General features: G+C 50.0%; 1 protein-coding gene across 1 annotated transcript; it reads right to left on the minus strand.

Moving 5' to 3' along the window:
- Positions 1 to 498: 498 nt before the first annotated feature.
- Positions 499 to 13,814, minus strand: LOC136502133 (serine/threonine-protein kinase STY13-like). The gene is made up of 3 exons (XM_066497604.1): positions 13,485 to 13,814; positions 11,543 to 12,478; positions 499 to 1,166 (listed from the first exon to the last, which is right to left on the minus strand). Exons 2-3 carry the CDS (start codon positions 12,454 to 12,456, stop codon positions 827 to 829), a joined length of 1,254 nt encoding a protein of 417 aa, XP_066353701.1. The 5' UTR covers positions 12,457 to 12,478; positions 13,485 to 13,814; the 3' UTR covers positions 499 to 826.
- Positions 13,815 to 14,660: the final 846 nt, after the last annotated feature.

Here is a 14,660-nt window from a genome sequence, read left to right on the forward strand (position 1 = left end):
TGAATGATTGTTCAATTTTAGTGGGTTTAGGCATAAGAAGCTGCAGAATTATGCTGCGGTAAAGTTGCATTTTTCTGCAGTTGAATGTGATACTGTCGAGTCTTCCATTGTCTCCATCCTTGTGTAATTTCGGAGATCCTCTCTAGTGTATCTTCATCTTGTTACTCTCAACATGTACAGTTCTGCAGTAGTTCCCTTGGTCACATTGCTTCAAAACACAACTCATGCTTCAAAGCAACTCTTGCACATTATGAATAAAATGGAGACACCTTCAGGTAAAGCCGCTGCAGCAGCAAACCTGAAAGCATTTGCAACTGTTACACATCCAGTGGCGTTGCAAAATAGATCAAACCTTAAAGCAACATTCAATAGTAATCATGACAGATTCAAAAAAAAAAAGTAATCATGACCTGTTACAGATTTGCTCACCTCACGAGAGGGAAACAAGGCAAAGATGAATGATTCTGTTAGCACCAAATTTCGACAGGCTACGAGGCAGGAACAAATCCATGCTAGTTACTCATGTTATATATACCATGAAGCATCAAGGCCTCCACATGTTGCCGCATGATGATAAACACACAAACAGCGAGCAGCAAGAACATGCACTTGTTACAACGGAAGGGTATTTAGTCAAAGCATAAAGCTACCTCTATTACAACCACTCTGGTGACGACAACTAGGTGTACTCTACGATAACATGTCAAAGACAGAAGACAGACTGAGGGGTCAGCTTTCTGCTTCTGAGGCACAAGTCTATTATAATATTATATAAATACATAGGATTAAACCTCTCTCCAGGTTCTTTTCCTGGATTGTGGATGACTCAGTCCAGCGTCATCGGTTGGGCGACGCAACAGCGGAACCGAGCCTTACGGACAGTGGTCAGAACCTCCATCTCCACCTGTTCCAGCATCCTCACAATCTCAGTGAATGGGGGACGGACTTCAGGGTCTGCGTCCCAGCACCTGGTCATGATCTCCCCAAGGGCGGGGAGGCAGTCGTGGGGTATGGCTGGTCGCACACCCTTGTTCACAACAGCAAATGCAGCTTGCACTGCAGTCATGTTTGCAAAAGGGGTATTCCCAGTTACCAACTCCCACAGGACAATGGCAAAACTGTAGACGTCAACTTTCTGGTTGTATGGCCTATGCTGGATCATCTCACTGCAAGTGCAAAAATAGCAAGTTATCACATTGGAAACAAACAAAACAGAACTTGGTAATTGTAAGCAGTAGCTGACTGTACAAAGACATTTGGGAGGGGAGGGGGGAATAGTTAACAATTTAACATAGCAGAAAAAACATCCAGAACGGAATAGTAAACATTAAAGATATATCACCAACCAAGGAACTAAAAAACAACCAAGCTCACTTGCCTATGAAAAATAAACTAAGGCTGTTCACCAGTGATCATGTGGCTCACTAAGTTACCACTCAGCAAAATCTAATATGAATCAAGCAAGCTGAACACAAGTTTTTTCTTTTCCCCCAATACCTTGTAAAACACTTCAAAAATGCTATCAATAGACAAGAAAGTAGTAATAAAGAGGAAAATGAGTTTATATGAAAGGGGAAAAACATGAAAAAAAGGAATATAATAATGTGAAGATTCTTAGCATTATTTACTCAGAGCATCAGCATCACCAAAATCAGCCACCTAATGAATTTGAACATACAACTAGGGACCCTATATGTGAATCTTTAGTGGGTAACATTTACATTATGCATGCATGCGGATATACTACAAACCAACTGGCAAAAGAGAACATTTGAACATGTCAGAATCTTATGCTCCTACTCAAAATATACTTAATATAGTGTGGGCTCTGGTCATTTCACACCATCCAATAATGCTATATTACTTATTTGGTTGAAATGATGCCATACTATTCAATCCATACTGAAATTTCTATAATGATTTTTGGCAACTGATCATCATTTGCATATCTCCAAGAGCCAAATCCATGGGCAGTAGGTTTTCCACTAACACATGGAAGAGACAAGGGTCAGATTTAGGCCATGTTACCTGGGTTGTTTGTGGGCTTTACAGTTACATCAGGACAAAGGAATAAGCAAAAAGCAACCACTCTCAGGTCTCACCTACCTCCCATCTTCAACATGGACATTGGTCAAGACCAAACTTGCCAATTTAGAATAGTGGACACGATATGTTTGTCCAGTAAGCTAGGAAAGTTTTTTTTCGCCATTGATTCATATCACAGAAAAGGTAGAGGAAAACAAGCTTGAGGACAATGCTTAGTGACAAGAACAATGTTATCCCAATAGGCAACCTTAGAGAAACAAGATCATTAGTTGAGTTGCCTAACCCTAAATAGCTTGAGTGAGTGCCTAGATATTACAAAGTAGGGGCCACAACAAACTCAAACCATAGAACTATATAAATGGCTAGCTGCATAAATAACTAGTCACGTTTTTTCCAACAAAAAAAAAACAGTCAGCCATTTTTAGAATGATAAGCACAATGGGCATAGGCGATGTATCTAGCTAGCCAAGGGACTAAATGATGAATTGACAACAAATGCTCATCTACCAAGGGTGCCATTTAATTGCCATGGGAGGTACAATTGGCTTGGATATTTACTAACTAAGGTAGTGTTTGGTTCCATCTCTGCAAACGCTAATGGTAACGATATCTTATCACAGAGGGAATGTGAAGAGTACAAGTCAAAACGAGATTGTTCGGTTTAAACATGTAATGTATTTGTTACCAGTAGTCCATCTTTGCCAAAGTCATCAAATGCTAACGAGATGATGCATAGGCCTTTTGAACATGAACAAGGACGGATAGCGTGGCACGACCTCACTACCTTGGTCTTCGGAAGCAGAGCTACCCTAGCCAAGGGCATGGGTCACCGACCATCGATGAATATGCCACTCGGGCTAGCCGCTAGCTAGTGAAGCAGCAATCAATGACGGTGAGGCAACCGCGAAATCTTTAGCGTGCGGGGGTAAACGAAGAAGATGTGGGATCGAAGGCACCGATGCAGTCGAGAGGAGAAAGGAAAAGTAGCTTGCAATCGCAACCTGATGACGCCAGGGTGGGAGGGGCAACAGATGGTGGCATCTGATTCGGCGGGAAGCGATTACGGCTGGCACCGAAACAAATAAGGTTTAATGGAATCAGTAACGGCGTTATCCGTTTACATTACAAATACCCTAACCAAACACTACTTAAGTAGCCAAGTGGAGCTTAGGAATCTCGTTTGAATATCAATTCAAAATTGGAGTGAATAATGTTCCTATTGATGAGGTAGATAGAAGATATGAAACAAATAGCTCCAAGGTTGGCCTTCAACTAATTTGATATGACTAAAGACATTTGGATAACTTGTTGGTTGCATTGCGTGAACGACAATATCATGTTGCGCATCTGGTCGCACCTCTAGCTAACATGTGATTTAGTAGAGGAGCAAGTTACAAATGTGACTTGTTGATTGTAATCATCTCCTTTGTTGGTAGTGAGCTTTCCTACCATAGGTGGCTCTCTTCCTATAGCAAATATTATTGCTACTCATCAAGGATTAGCTTGTGATTTAGTAGAGGAGCAAGTTACAAATGTGACTTGTTGATTGTAATCATCTCCTTTGTTGGTAGTGAGCTTTCCTACCATAGGCAAGTTGGCTCTCTTCCTATAGCAAATATTATTGCTACTCATCAAGGATTAGCTAAGGGGCGTGTTTGGAACCGTTTAAAATCGGATATGTGACCGTCCCACCACGAGAATCAAGAAAATCTTGCCATACGCATCGCGAGAATCAATGATTCTTTCCACCGCTGGAGACACAACGATCGTAAGATTGAACTAGCCCTCGCTTTTCTATGCCATGGGGTGGAGGCCATGGTCGCCATATCATGCCGCGCAGTGGCCACATCGCGGTCCCAAACACGACTGAGGATTCCCCTTTTGAAGTAAGTCTTGCAAAGAAAGAACGGAATAGTCAATATTGCATAATGACTTTTTGCTCATTCAAGAATGTGGCAAAGCACCTTGGTTTGTTTTCAAGTTGGAAAGTCAAGCCACATCACCTGGCATCAACTAGTCGTCCAAATGTCCAATCATGATTAGACAATGACTAGTCATGATTTATCGATGAGTAGAAATATGGAGAGCACATCTCTTCGCTTTCGGAGAAAGATTACTTGGAGATGGTAGTGAAGCATCGTCACTAGCAACAATTACGGTCCAATGTCTTGTCTACACAGGTGACTCCAAGATTGGGCGAGAGAAAAGCTTTGACGCTCAAGTCATTGCGTTTATTTTGTGGCAGTGGGACTATTAGGGCACACACGACGTCGTGGTTTTGCTCTCCATTTAGGTTAAATTAACCACAATTACCTCACTAAATGAGAGAACGCTTGTCGTCGTCTCACGAGGTAACGAGCCCAACTTGTGCTCCCAAAGTAGGCAAGACTTCCACCAATGTTGTGCGAGCGAGCGTCATCGGAGCAAGATCGAGTGCAAGCGCAAGAATGGTGGCAAATCGTTTTTCCTCACTCGCAAAAGCTTCCGTGTAGACGCATGCTTCGCCAATGGCAACCCTTGTCAATACAGGAGGACGCAGGGTTTTGGCCATGAGCAGATAAGGGCGACGACAATGCAAACGCAAGTAGGTACAAGGGCACGAGGTGACATATCTGCCCTTAGTGTTATAGGGAACAGGGTCTGATGCATCCACGTCTTTAATCGTGATTAGATACATGCCTCACCCATCGGGTGCTAAATGCACCATAAGGCTCCCCAATACCAATTATTGCGTCTGGTTGCAAAGGAATTACAGAATATCAATCACATGAAAATTCTGGATCATGTTTGATTGCAAAAGAAATGGAAGTTGCCATTGATTTACACATCTAGCTATCCACCGTGCAAGCGATATGTCCATCTTTTGTTCGGCTTCTCCTTTCCAGCCATCGTCGCCGTCACCATGGCAAGGACCATGGTCATTGTTGGGGGGGCCCAATTCATGGAACCACGACCAAAGCTTACTTTGTCCGATATTGCTCCACCTCTTCTTGACTCTACCCATTTCAGTTCCGCAAGGTTGGGCCCAATTCGTGGAACCAAATGGAACCAAAGCTTCCTTCGTCCCATATTGACCCATCTCTTCTTGGTGTTGCATTGCCAACCCTTAACTCCACTACCCTTCGCCTTTGCCTCTGCCACCAATTAAGCCTAGAGCAACTGATCGCAGGATGACAAATTCAGCAAAGGTAGCATAATTAGGCTAATAAGAGGCTTCAATTGGCAACATGGAGGCATCAATTGACCACTGAGCGAGATGTTATCTAGGCGAGATGTTATCATGCATCGCATGATTATTTAAATTACACTTAATAAGACAACAAAACAAATTGATGTTCTAAGTGAGAAAAAAAATGCTAGAAAACATATTTCTGACATGTAATTAAATTGGCTTTAACTAGAAGAGATGTTACCATGCATCACATAATTACTTATTATTAGGATACGTATATATCAGGATCATTAGAGAGATCCCCTAGATAGGCTAGTTGCTATGTATAGCCTAGTTTCCTTACATTAGGATAGCTTCCTTGTATAGGTAATAGCCTCCTATATTTGTACTTGCCATGTGTGCCTAATTGGCCCTATATATGAAAGGCTTGTACTTGCCATGTGTGCCTAATTGGCCCTATATATGAAAGGCTCCCCACCCACGTTGGGTGTGTGGTGATTCTCTCTATTCTACATGGTATCAGAGAACTAGTTCCTTTTTCTCCCTCCCTCCCGCACCACCAGCGGCTGTCTCTTCCCCAGCGGCTCTCTTCCCAGGCACCATGTCGGCCTCCTCTGCCACCACTGCCTCCCACTCCTCTGGAACCTTGCTGGCTGCGGACTCCATCTCCGCTCCCGCCATCCTTGTCGCCCCCTACGCGACAATCTCCGTCAAATCCCATGTCCCGGTGACCTTGGAGCTAAACCACCCAAACTTCAACCAGTGATCGCCGTTCTTCACCTCCCTCTTGTGGGAAATTCGGCCTCCTCCGGCACATCGACGGCACGGTGGCGGCCAGGCCCACTGACCCTGCTTGGGCCATTGCGGACTCCTGTGTTCGCAGCTGGCTCCTCGGCACTGTCGGGACCGACGTCCTCGGCCTTGCTGCGGCTCCGGACCAGACCGTGCGCGAGCTCTGGGTCACCATCAAGCGCCTCTTCGAGGCCAACAAGGCCCCACGTGCCATCTTCCTCAGTCACAAGTTCCACTCCATGACCCAGGGCGATTCCTCCATCGACGAGTACTGCCAGCAGATGAAGGCCACCGCCGATGCGCTCCTGCGACGTCGGCAGTACCATCACCGACCCGGAGCTCGTCCTCAACCTTCTGCACGGCCTCAATCCCCGCTTCGCCAGCACTGCGGACAACATCGCTGACTCGCACCCGCTGCCGGACTTACGCCACCACTCGCGAGAAGCTCGTTCTCAAGGAACTTCGACTTGCCAACGAGGGCACGGTCGCCGCCCAGACGGCGTTCAACGCCACGTGCGGTTCAGCTTGCCGCTCGGCCTCCCCCACCGCGGGTGGTGGCTCCTCTGCCGGTCGCCAGGCGGACATGGCGGCGGCGGCAGTCGCTTCAGGAAGAAGGGACGGGGCGGCCACGGTGGCGGCAACGGCCCCCCAGTATGGGGGCGGGCCGTGGGCACCCACACCGCCCGCTAGCCCTTGGTTCTGCTACGCCCCCTGGACAGCCGGGGCGCAACAGCAGTAGTGGCGCCCGCCGGCGGCGAACCCGGCCTGGCGTGGCCCCGGCGTCCTCGGCGCCCATCCTCAGGCCCATACCGCCTTCGCCCCTGCCCAGTTCTCCAACTGTGCAGCCCCTCCTCCTTCGCAGCAGACCGGCGGCTGGGATCAAGCCGGCCTCGTCGCTGCCCTGAACCAGATGTCCCTCTAGGGGTCCAACCCCTGGGTCCTCGACACCGGCGCCACAACTCACATGACGCCCTCGGATGGTATACTTCTGTCCCGTCTCCCCCCTCCTGCCTCTGGCATCACGGTTGGCAATGGCAGCACCATTCCTATTACATGTTGTGGCACCTCCACACTGTCTTCTCCTGACTCTACTTTTCGCCTCACTAACTGTTCTGGTTGCGCCGGCCCTCGTGCGCAATCTTCTTTCCGTTCGTCAATTCACACGTGACAATGATTGTTCTATTGAATTTGATGCCTTTGGTTTTTCTGTCAAGGACCAACAGACGGGGCGCATGACTCTTCGCTGCAATAGTGGTGGCGACCTCTACACCTTCCCCTCCACACTAGCGCACCACTACAGCATCGCCACCACCTCATCGCTATGGCACCACCGCCTTGGTCACCCCGGTCCTTCCAGCCTCGCCACTCTACAGAGCATGTCGGTCATCTCCTGTAATAAGAGCCCATCATCTCTGTGCCATGCCTGTCAACTTGGCAAGCACGTTCGGCTCCCATTTAGTCATTCTACTTCTGTGACCACTGCTCCCTTTGCTTTAGTTCACTGTGATGTTTGGACGTCCCCGGTCCTTAGCACCTCCGGTTTTAAATATTATCTTGTTCTCCTGGATGATTTTTCCCATTATTGCTGGTCATTTCCACTTCGTCACAAATCCGAGGTACACCGCCACATAGTCGATTTCATTGCCTACGCTCAAACACAGTTTGGCGCCACACCCAAATCATTCCAAGCTGATAATGGGACTGAGTTCGTTAACCATGCTACCACCTCCTTCCTCGCTAGCCATGGCATTACGCTACGCCTCTCATGTCCCTATACCTCTCCACAGAATGGCAAGGCTGAACGCATGCTTCGCACCACAAATGACACCATTCGCACCATGCTTCTTCATGCATCCATGCCTCCTCCCTACTGGGCTGAGGCTCTTGCCACTGCCACTTTCCTCCTCAATAGGCAACCATCCTCCTCCATACAAAACAATATACCATATCAGCTTCTTCACCAAACACTCCCTGAACTACTCCTCGCTTCGAGTTTTCGGATGCCTCTGCTATCCAAACCTCACTGCCACCTCCCCCCACAAACTAGCCCCTCGCTCAGCACCCTGTGTCTTCCTTGGCTACCCATCTTCTCACAAAGGGTATCGCTGCCTCGACATGTCCACTCGGCGCATCATCATCTCTCGCCATGTTATTTTTGATGAATTGGTGTTCCCCTTCTCGGCAACACCATCGGCGGCCTCCAAGCCGTCTTCACTTGATTTCCTGATGCAGGGACTATCTTCCTCAACGGCACCTGCGCCCACCGCTCCGCTGCTCGCTGGCCCTACGGCTCCCACCTCCAGCGTGGACGAGTCCCCGGAGCTCCAGCACCCGGCCATTCTCCAGCTGGGCCCCCTGGCTCCTCCTGCGGGCGGCCCCCGGCTGGGCGGCCAGCGCTTCAGCGCTGTCTACACTCGTCGTGCACAAGCCTCCTACAGCGCCGACCGACCAAGCAGCCGCTCCTATGGTCGCAGCAGTGGCACCTGCTGCAACTCCAGCACCACTGGTGCCCCCTGCTGCGCCTCCAGCAGCACCAGCAACCGTTGCTGCCCCTGGTGCAGCAGCTTCTCGGGCTGCCGCGCGGCCTGTGACGCGCTCACAGACCGGCAGTCTCCGCACCATCGCGCGCTTCGGATTCTCCGCCTCCGCTGCCTCGCCCCTCCCGGCGAACTATCGCAGCGCACTTGCCGATCCCAATTGGCGCACTGCGATGGCGGATGAACATAGGGCGCTGCTCGACAATGGCACTTGGCGCCTCGTCCCTCGCCCGCCTGGTGCGAACATCGTCACTGGCAAGTGGCTATTCAAGCACAAGTTTCACGCCGATGGCTCCCTCGCCCAGCACAAGGTGTGCTGGGTCGTCCGTGGCTTCTCCCAGCAGGCCGACGTCGACTACGATGAGACATTCAGTCCGGTGGTCAAGCCGGCCACGATCCGCATTGTCCTCAGCATCGCTGCATCTCGGGAGTGGCCTATCCGCCAGCTCGACGTGAAGAACGCCTTCCTTCACGGCCACCTCGACGAGACGGTCTACTGCGAGCAGCCGTCCGGCTTCGTCGACCCCGCTGCCCCTGACTCTGTCTGCTTGCTGCAGAAGTCCTTGTATGGACTCAAGCAGGCGCCGCGTGCTTGGAACCAGCGCTTCACCACGTTCATCCGCAGCATCGGCTTCACCCCCTCCAAGTCCGATGCCTCCCTGTTCGTCTACAAAGTTGGCGACGCGCTGGCCTACCTCCTTCTCTACGTCGATGACATCATTGTCATCGCGTCGTCGCCGGCCCTTCTCCAGCACGTCACCGCGCGCCTCCGCTCGGAGTTCGCCATGACGGACCTCGGCGACCTGCACCACTTCCTCGGCATCTCGGTGACTCGGGACAGCCGCGGGTTGTTCCTTTCCCAGCGGCAGTATGCTGTAGAACTTCTCCAGCGTGCCGGCATGTCTGAGTGCCACTCGACAGCTACCCCCGTGGATGCCCGGACCAAGTTGTCCGCCACAGAGGGCGCTGCCATCGCTGACCCCTCGGAGTACAGACGCCTTGCTGGTGCGCTCCAGTACCTCACTCTGACGAGGCCGGACCTGGCCTATGCTGTCCAGCAGGTCCGCCTCTTCATGCACTGACCCCCGCGAGCCGCACCTTGCGCTGATCAAGCGCATCCTGCGGTACGTCAAAGGCTCCCTATTCGTCCGGCCTGCACTTGGGCACCGGCACCATCGACCAGCTCACTGCCTACTCCGACGCTGACTGGGCTGGTTGCTCCGACACGCGCCGCTCCACCTCCGGCTTCTGCGTCTACCTCGGCGACAACCTGGTGTCTTGGTCCTCCAAGCGCCAGACGACGGTGTCTCGCTCCAGTGCCGAAGCAGAGTACCGTGCAGTGGCCCATGCTGTGGCCGAGTGCTGCTGGCTGCGTCAGCTGCTCTAGGAACTCCACATCTCGATCCCGCGTGCGACGGTCGTCTACTGCGACAACGTGAGCGCCGTCTACATGACTGCCAACCCCAGTCCACCATCGCCGCACGAAGCACATCGAGATCGACATCCACTTCGTCCGCGAGAAGGTTGCTCTAGGACTAGTTCCGAGTTCTTCATGTTCCCTCCGCGCACCAATTCGTAGACATCATGACCAAGGGTCTACCCGTCCAGCTCTTCACTGATTTCCGGACCAGTCTGTGCGTCCGTGATTCTCCCGCTGCGACTGCGGGCGGGTATTAGGATACGTATATATCAGGATCATTAGAGAGATCCCCTAGATAGGCTAGTTGCTATGTATAGCCTAGTTTCCTTACATTAGGATAGCTTCCTTGTACAGGTAATAGCCTCCTATATTTGTACTTGCCATGTGTGCCTAATTGGCCCTATATATGAAAGGCTCCCCACCCACTTTGGGTGTGTGGTGATTCTCTCTATTCTACACTTATTATGCTTCATACACTAACCAAGTCATAATTATGTTATAAGTACTTGTGTAAAACATTGAATTAAACCACCTCACATATTGAGTTGAGGCAAACCAAATTTCCTTGGCCAACAGGTAGCAGCTAACATTACTTGAAGATATAACTAAAATAGTAAAATAGCATGTTGGATCTGTAGTATATTTACAAATGCTCCTAAAAAGACACATACTTTATGGACCTCTAGAAGAATGCATAGTTCATAATCTTAGAAGAACGCAGAAAAAGATGCAAATCACAACCATAAACAGCAATGGTTATTAATCATTAGCATCCATTTAAAATAGTACAACCAAAAGGTGAAGGAACATACAGATTCCTAGAATAGCACCGCTACTTTACTGTTTCTAAGTATTAAGCAATATATGGAATAAAGTGGTAGTTCTGGAGAGCAGCAGCATGTATATTTCGCATGCAAAAACACATTCTTGCACAATCACCTATTCAAAGCATGCCATGCAATAAGAAATGGCAACGTATTAGGTGCAAACCAACCAATCTGTGCAAACTTGGAAACTACCAATCAGGACCACTAGATGTTGATCCAATGGATGGGGTGAGAGGTGGGATTTTTTTTGCGCTTAAGCCCCCCACCCGCCGGCCTTTTTTTTTTTGCGCTTAAGCCCCCTCATCCCATCCATTGGATCAGCATCTAGTGGTCCTGATTGGTAGTTTCCAAGTTTGCACAGGTTGATTGGTTTGCACCTGATATGTTGCCATAAGAAATAACTTAATTTTGGAGAAACAACCCATATGAAAAACAAAAATAACCAATCAATACAGACCAAAAGTACATTAAACTATAATATAGGAGCAATGAATATAACTAGTAGAAGTGTTTTGCTTTCACAGTACCAGTCATTAACATGTTACAGGTAAACAATTTAACAGAAAGTGTAAGCAACCACATAAACTGCGTATTCTTGTAATCAAATAAAGGTACTGCTTGATACAAAGTTCCACACTATGATCCAGAGCAATAGCAATGCAAAAAGATTAAAACAGATTTGCCTTATTGAAATAGCATAATGACTGATTGAAATAAACAGGACAAAGAGCATGTCTGATCAACTTACGGAGCCATCCAGCGGTATGTTCCAGTTTCAGGTGTCATCCCCTCAGTCTTGACTTCAATCCTAGCCACTCCAAAGTCAGCAATCTTAATGGACTTATCACCAGAAATCAGGAGGTTGTCTGACTTAAGGTCTCTGTGAATGAACCCAAGGCCATGGACATAGGCCATGCCGCGTGCAACATCCAATGCCTGCTTGACTGCCAACTTCAGCGGAACAGACCTGTTCTGCCTCTTGCTCAAGAAATTCTTAAGGGATCCACCCTTTGCATACTCTGTGACAATACACCAAACCAATGGCTTCCTGCACGCACCAATGAATTTGACAATATTCGGGTGCCTCAGTGTTGCAAGCATCATAACTTCTTGGACAAACTGCTGTTCCAACAGTTGAGCTTTCTCAGGGTCAGCCTCAGGTCGCTCCAAAAGCTTAATAGCAACATCCATCCCATTGTATGTTCCCCTGTAGAGCTTCCCAAAGGCACCTTGTGCAAAGGCCATGCCCATGTGCAGGTTCCCCAGATCAATAGTCCACTCCTCATAATCCTTGAGTGTCTCAGTTGGGAACTTGTTGTCCATCAGAGCATGTGCCAGCGCATCCTCACTCAAGGCATGGGACACCCGGCCAGGGCGGAAGATGCTGTGCCCAACCGAGTAGCTTCCCACAATGACAGGACCCTTGAGACCAGGATGGCCAAGCATGCCAGTGCGGGAGTCACTGTTAGAGCCAACGCTGCTGGCGATGGATCCGCCATGCATGCTGGTCTGCATGCTATTAATGCTATCAACAGACATGTTGGAGCCCTCCCCTAGTTTCTGGTAGAAGGCCATGTCACAAAAGTTCCCGCCAAAGTTCGCACCATCAGCATGGCCACCCACGGCGCCGATGAAGCCAGGGAAGTTGGCGCCTTGTGCCATCAAAAGCCTGGCGATTGATTACCTGCAACCACGGAATAAATCTGAGGTCAGAAACAAGGGGCAAATTAGTCCTCTACTAGATACAGGCCGAGCAAAGGCAGAGGATTGAAGATTCCATTCCTACAAGACACAAAGGTTTCCACTGCCATCAAGATAGAACCATAAATAAAATCAGAATTACTATTTTAGGAAGGAACCCAACCCACCAACAAAGACCAGAAACACATATATACTTCCTCCATTCCAAATTATAAGACATTCTCACTTTTCTAGATACATTGCTTTTACATGTACCTAGACATAGTGTATAGCAAAAGTTATGTATCTAGAAATGCCATAACGTCTTATAATTTTGAATGGAGGCGGTATAATATAGCACATACAAGCATTCAAAAATTGTACACAGATATAAGGGATTCTAGGGGACATAAAACAGTTTTGCATTAAATACTTTTCATTTATCAACCAATCACCACCATTAATCATGTTGTTAATAGCCTCTGGTTAGGAAATAAAGTGAGGGCACAAACGTCTTTTGTGTCCTCTCTGAATACGTTCTAGAATTTCCAAGTACACTGATAGATAGAGATAATACTACTGTATCTCTCCGTAGCTGCAGCCCGCAAGAGCTAGAATCCCCACAGCCACCGCCATCGTGCGAGCACACACGCAAGGGAATCGGAAACCTATAGCAACTCCAGAAGCGGAAAAAATTCGACGGCGTCCAAACGAGGTAACCCCAAATCCCTAACGAATTACCCCTCAAATGGCAATCTCGGCACCGAACATACGGCTGCAGACCTTTTCCAGAAGCCAAATCAAGCGCCACAGACAGGTACCTGAAACCGACCCCCTTAAGATAGCATGAACGAGCGCCCGAATCAAAGCGAACCCCCCACAGCACCGCGGAGCAGGGCACGGGTGGCACCAAATCGACGTCGCCAGCCCGCAGCACTCGGCCGTGGACCCCCAGGAAGAAGGAAGAAGAACCCAGCCCTGTGCCCGCGGGGGCGAGGGGCAGCACTTACCCTTTGGAAAGATGGTCGGGAAGACGCCGCCGCCGCTGCCGATGCCAGTCGATGGAGGAGGACAGGACGAGGTCGGAGCCGCGCGGCGCGAAGGTACCAGTGCGATCGAGGTCGAGGGAGGACGGACGGACGGTGGGAGCAGGAGGTGTTGTGATGCGGTTGCGGCGTCGGGACCGGATGGACGGACCCCCTCGCCGCTGGACCGAGGCGGCCGGGGCGACGGGGGCGGTGACCGGTGGGTGGGGGGAGGAAGGCGAGGGGAATGTGAGAGGGGAAAAGATCAACAAAGCCGAGGCGAGGCAGGACAGAAGAAGAAGAGAAAGCGAGAGTGGAGAGTCGCCTCGGTGGAGTAAAGCTATATCGCGGGGGGTCATTAACTAGGAGTTTAGCCACGTGGCCGGGCTGATAGCGGATCAGCGCGGGCCTGCTGCCTGCGCGACGGAGGGGTAGATGGTGGGTGCGGGATTTGGAAGTTGGCAAGGGGCCTCTGTGCAAATCGGTCGCCCGTCGGACGGATACCCAGGCCAAAGTAAACGGCACGGCGGTGGTCGCAACTCGCAACGGGCCAAACCGCAGCGCGTTGCCGACGTTGGCGTCGCGTGCCCGCACCCGGGCCGCCGCTGCTCACGACGGAGGGAGGAGAGGCCGGAGGCGTTTTACCTATCCGCAGTGACGTGGCATGGCATCTGACGTACGGTCGGACTGCGGCTGCACCAGCATCATGATGGGCTTGCGTGCCGGGGGCACGTATTTTGCCGCTATTATGGATAGATAGAGATACTTTTTTGGGGAAAAAAATAAATAAGATAGTATGCTTGTACTGATGCAGCACGCATCCATCTCCACCGCATGATCGACGGTGGAAGGCATGGCATCGATGAGCCGTTGCCTGCCTTTATTAGAGAATCCATCGCTAGCCTCCAGTTCTCCACGCCACGAACTAATTAATAATAAAGTGACCCCCTCTCGCAAATGCCATGCTCACGGCTGCGGCCGCGGTGCAAGGGGCTGCTGGTGCTCTCCTTGCACGGCACTGTGGCACTAGTACATTCGTGGGCGGAGGCAGCAGCCTGCCGCTACTTCGCCCTTACCCCCTCCTCCCTCTGTCCGCACGGGCAGAACCGAGAAAAAGAATAATCTCGTCCCGTCCGTGTGACCCCAACGTAGCCCATCTAT

The sequence above is a fragment of the Miscanthus floridulus genome, chromosome 13 (assembly GCF_019320115.1).
Source record: "Miscanthus floridulus cultivar M001 chromosome 13, ASM1932011v1, whole genome shotgun sequence".
NCBI lineage: Eukaryota > Viridiplantae > Streptophyta > Magnoliopsida > Poales > Poaceae > Miscanthus > Miscanthus floridulus.

Excerpts from the sequence above, each read along its gene's own strand:
- LOC136502133 (XM_066497604.1), bottom strand. The coding sequence starts at position 12,456 with ATGGCACAAGGCGCCAACTTCCCTGGCTTCATCGGCGCCGTGGGTGGC. Across the intron at positions 1,167-11,542 it reads ACATACCGCTGGATGGCTCC|TGAGATGATCCAGCATAGGC; the intron begins GTAAGTTGATCA and ends TTGCACTTGCAG.